Consider the following 5040-nt stretch of genomic DNA (forward strand, 5'->3'; position numbering starts at 1 on the left):
TAATCAAATCTTATAGCTGCACATCAACCACTCAAGAGTCAGGATGTTCTTCCTATGCTCATAGAAGGATACATAAGCTTTTTTCTACTTACAGTGCAGTTGTGCTTGATGCAATCTTCCCCAGAAGCGACTGGCAGAATTCTTCTTCACCACCACAGTGAGTCCATTGATGAGACACTGGCCTACACCCATGATATACCTGTAAAGGAGAGGAACATTGGACCCAGCCAGTGAGGGTGACAGGTGGAGGGAGAGAATCAGGACCACACTGTCAGACCAAAACAATGACTCCTGAAAGAGTAAAGGTGTAGAGAGGATGATGAGAACACACACACCTGCAGAGTGGTAGAGGGGAAGGCAGTCGTAGATTGAGTCATCCTGGCGCATGCCGAAAGCATGGTAGCCAAAGCAGCGGATACGGTAATACCTGAAGATAGAACAACACAAAAAGGATTCAATAATCAAATACATGAATGCAGCTGGTGCTAAGCTATTGCTATAAGCATTGGGAATTTACCATACGCAGAAACACCAGAACAAGTTGTGTGTTGTTGTGTATCCGCTGTGTGGTGGTGATACCACAGATCCTTTTATGGAAATAAGAAATAATAATGGCCCAAGAATAGATCCTTGAGGTACACCACATTGTATTGTGGCTCTATAAAAGTTGCAGTCTTTAGCAAAAATATATTGCTCTCTATTATTTACATACTTGTTGATTGAAGCAGTTGACAACATTGCCCATGACCCCTACCTTGCCGTCCATGTTGGCGATGCTACAGTTRCATTCGGTGGCTCCGTAGAACTCCCCAACCTGGGCCACCCGAAAGCGCTCGGTGAAGGCCTCCCAGACGCTAGGACGCAGCCCATTCCCCACCGCCAGGCGAACCCGGTGACCCTTCTCAGATGGCCGCACCGGCTGGGASAGCAGGTAGCGACAGATCTCCCCTATGTACTGYACCACCTAGTGGACGGATGGGGAACAGCGTAGACATCAGATTTAAATTCAATGCGGGTTTCAATCAAAAATCTTAGAGCTGCACATCGACCACTCAAGAGTCAGGATGTTCTTCCTATGCTCATAGAAGGATACATAAGCTTTTTTCTACTTACAGTGCAGTTGTGCTTGATGCAATCTTCCCAGAAGCGACTGGCTGAGAATTTCTTCTTCACCACCACAGTGAGTCCATTGATGAGACACTGGCCTACACCCATGATATTACCTGTAAAGGAGARGAACATTGGACRGCCAAGTGAGGGTGACAGGTTGGAGGAGGAGAATCAGGACCACACTGTCAGACCAAAACAAATGACTCCTGAAAGACGGTGGAAGGTGATAAGACAGAGAGATGGATGAAGAGAAGACACACACCTGCAGAGTGGTAGAGGGGAAGGCAGTCGTAGATGATGTCATCCTGGCGCATGCGGAAAGCATGGTAGCCAAARGCAGCGATACGGTAATACCTGAAGATAGAACAACACAAAAAGGATTCAATAATCAAATACATGAATGCAGTGGGTGCTAAGCTATGCTATAGCATTGGGAATTACCATACGCAGAAACACACCAGACAAGCAAACAAGTGTATGCGCTGCGCGGGGGTAGTATTGAGAGTGCTGTAGAGCTGAGAGATGCTCACCGACTGTGCCACCACTATGGCAGCTTTAGGGAGTTCGTGGTGCCTGAGGGTGGTATAGTATAGAACAGACGATAACGTGCTTGGGTTGGGTGGGTTGTTGGGGGAGGATGGAGAGAGAGAGAGGGGGAAAGTGGTAAGGATAAGAGAGGGTGAAGAAGAAGAGCGGGGAAAGGCGAGGGTGGAGGGAGAGGAATAAAAGGAAGGGAGAGAAGTGGAAGTCAGGGGAGGATGGGAGGACAGGAAGGGAAGAGTTAAATAACATGACTGAAAGACAACTACAGTTCTATTTACAACAGTGAGCTAGAACACTCTACAAACTTGAGAGGTCACCGATTATGATTTTTCAACGCCGATACCAATACCGATTATTGGAGGACCAAAAAAAGCGATACGATGTAGAATCGGACGATTTTTTAAAAGGTTATTCGTGTGGTAATATAGACAAAACAGACAATACTGAATGAACAACTTATTGTGTAACTTAATAGAATGACATCAATTTCAAACCAATTTAGCCTCCAAATATATATAATGAAACATGTTCAATTTCGTTTAAAGATAATGCAGAAAACAAAGTGTTGCGAGAAGAAAGTAAAAAAGCTGCAAATGCTGCCATGAAAAAAAGTCTAACGTTTAAGTTCCTTTGCTCAAAGAACATATGAAAGCTGGTGGTTCCTTCTACAGGAGACTTCAATATTCCAAGATAGAGTTGTAGGTTGTAGTTAATAATAGTATTTATAGACTCTTTCTCTCTTATACCCATTTGTATTCCATATACCTGTTGGACTATTGGATGTTCTTTATAGGCACCTTTAGTTATTGCCTAGTGTAACAGTGATTAGCTTCTGTCCCTCTCCTCGCTCCTACCCTGGCCTCGAGAGCGAGGAACACATGCGGGACAACAGCCACCCTCGAAGCAGCCGTTACCCATGCAGAGCAAGGGAACAAGCCACTCAAGTCTCAGAGGCGGAGTTGACGTTTATGAAACGCTATTTAGCGCGCACCCCGCGTAACTAGCTATCCATTTCACATTGGTTACACCAGCCTAATCTCGGAGTTATAGGCTTGAAATCATACAAACAGCGCAATGCTTGAAGCCACAGTGCAGAGAGTGCTGGCAAAATGCACCGATGAAAGTGCTGTGGGATAGACTTACAGTGCCCTGCCCTCCCCCCCTGGCTGCCTGACCGATCGCTCGTCCAGACTGCTCTATCAAATATCAAATCATAGACTGTAGAATAAACATACATGGAACACACAGGAGATTACACGAGCCTTTATGGTCATTAATGATGGTCAATCCGGGGAAACTGATAATTGTCGAGAACAAAACGTTATTATTTATCGCATATACCCTGACTCTGCGTGCATGATAACGGCAAGAGAAGTGACACAATTTCACCTGGTTAATATTGCCTGCTAAGCCTGGATTTCTATTAGCTAAAGTATTACAGGTTTAAAAATATATTAGCTTCTGTGTATTTGAGTCATTTAAGAAAGACGATGGTTTTATGGTTAGTACATGTTGGAGCAACGACAGTCCTTTTACCGCCGAATGTTGCACTGCCAGTGCGATTTATGCACAGGCGGACGACGCTAGATCAAACTAGGTAATATTCATCAAACCAGTGCTAGTTAAACTACTGATTTGATTGATTGATTGTTTTTTTTATAAAGAAATGAAGGTAATCGAGCAGCAACTTACGTGGCTTCTTACGGCATTCGCGTAACAGGCAGGCTCCTCGTGGAGTGCATATGAGTGGGCAGGTGCGGTGAGAGCGTGTGGGAGCTAGTTAACTGTATAGAGTTGCACCGATTGAATCCCCGAGCCTGACAAGGTAAAAATCGGTCGTTCTTGCCCTGACCAAGCAGGTGTAACGCCACCGTTTCGCTAGGCGCGTCTATTGAAAGAATAAGAATGTGTCTTAACTGACTTGCCTTTAATGAAGGTGTATAAAAAGAAAAATATAAGTTTTTTTCTAAAAGAGACGGCCCAAATCCGGTTCCAAAAGATACCGCAGTTGGGTCCGAGTTGTTATGAAAAACTTGAAAATCGGCCCCCATTCACGATTAAGTCGCGTCAGACCTCTAGCTCCATTTAGCCACAGGCAGAGACAAGTGGTAAAACGTGGTACCCACGCAAACCAAGATCCGGACACCGCAACTCTCCACACTGTTCCTAAACTGAGGCACAGAGGACCCCGCAGATAAGCCCATTTAGTGCAAAAAACCCCATCATCTCCATAAAGTACTCTCCGGGATGCGCCAGTTGACTGACTGTTTGCCCACTGATACGCCTGAGACTGGATAAGCAATACCACCAGAGAAAGTTTCCCAAACCTCTCCATCTCAAGTACTCCCAGCCTGTTTCCACTTATTCAGAGACTATTCCAATTCTGAGATACATCTGATATAAATAAATAAATATATTACAGTTGAAGTCGAAGTTTACTACACTTAGGTTGGATCATTAAGAACTCGTTTTTCAACCACTCCACAAATGTCGTGTTAACATAACTATAGTCCTTGGACCAAGTCAGTTAGCGACATCTACTTTGTGCAGTTACAAGTAATATTTTTCAAGAATTGTTTACAAACAGATTATTTCACTGTATCACAATTCCAGGCGCAGAAGCGTTTACATACTGGTGAACGTCCTTTTTAAACAGCGCGTGGAAGCAATTCCAGAAAGTGATGTCAGTCGGCTTTAAGAAGCTTTCTGACCACGGCTTAGTGACATAATTTGGAGTCAATTGAGGTTAGCCTGTGCGATGTATTCAAGGCCTTACCTTCAAACTCAGTTGCCGCTTTGCTTGAGCATCAGGTGGAAAATTCAAAAGGAAATCAGCCTTCTTATCAGAAAATAAAATTGGTAGTACCTCCACAAGTCTGTTCATGCCGCACGTTCCTCTCCCGCCCCCAGCCCGCCTCCCTTTGGAGCAATTCCAAACACCTGAAAGTACCACGTTCATCTGTACAAACTCTATAGTGCCAAGTTAAACACCATGGACCACGCAGCCGTCGATTACCGCGCTTCAGGAAGGTAGACGCGTTCTGTCTCCTAAAGAGGATGAACGTACTTTGTGCGAATAAAGTGCAAATCAAATCGCCAGAACAACAGCACAAGGGACCTTGTGAAGATGCTGGAGGAAACAGGTACCAAAAGGTATCATATATCTCACTGTAAACGGATGTCCTATAGTGCAAGCATAACCTGAAAGGTTGGGCGTCCGCCTCAAGCAAGAAGAAGGCCACTGCCCAACACGCCATAAAAAGCCTCTCTGGTCTGTCCTCTGGCTGATGAAGAGCGAAAAGTATAAACTTTTGACCATAATGACCATCGTTATTTTGGAGAAGGAGAGAGGCGGGACTCGTGTGCAGCCGAAGAACACCCATCCCA

General features: G+C 44.8%; 1 protein-coding gene across 1 annotated transcript in view; it reads right to left on the reverse strand.

Moving 5' to 3' along the window:
• The window catches only part of LOC112075267 (long-chain fatty acid transport protein 1-like), a 6364-nt gene extending 3002 nt beyond the window's left edge, over positions 1–3362 (reverse strand). The window contains 4 exon segments of the mRNA XM_070440840.1: positions 1114–1223; positions 1373–1464; positions 1552–1683; positions 3358–3362. Coding sequence (XP_070296941.1) covers positions 1114–1223; positions 1373–1464; positions 1552–1683; positions 3358–3362 — 339 coding nt within the window.
• Between the last annotated feature and the right edge of the window lie 1678 nt (positions 3363–5040).

This window comes from Salvelinus sp. IW2-2015, unplaced genomic scaffold (assembly GCF_002910315.2).
Source record: "Salvelinus sp. IW2-2015 unplaced genomic scaffold, ASM291031v2 Un_scaffold3054, whole genome shotgun sequence".
Taxonomy (NCBI): domain Eukaryota; kingdom Metazoa; phylum Chordata; class Actinopteri; order Salmoniformes; family Salmonidae; genus Salvelinus; species Salvelinus sp. IW2-2015.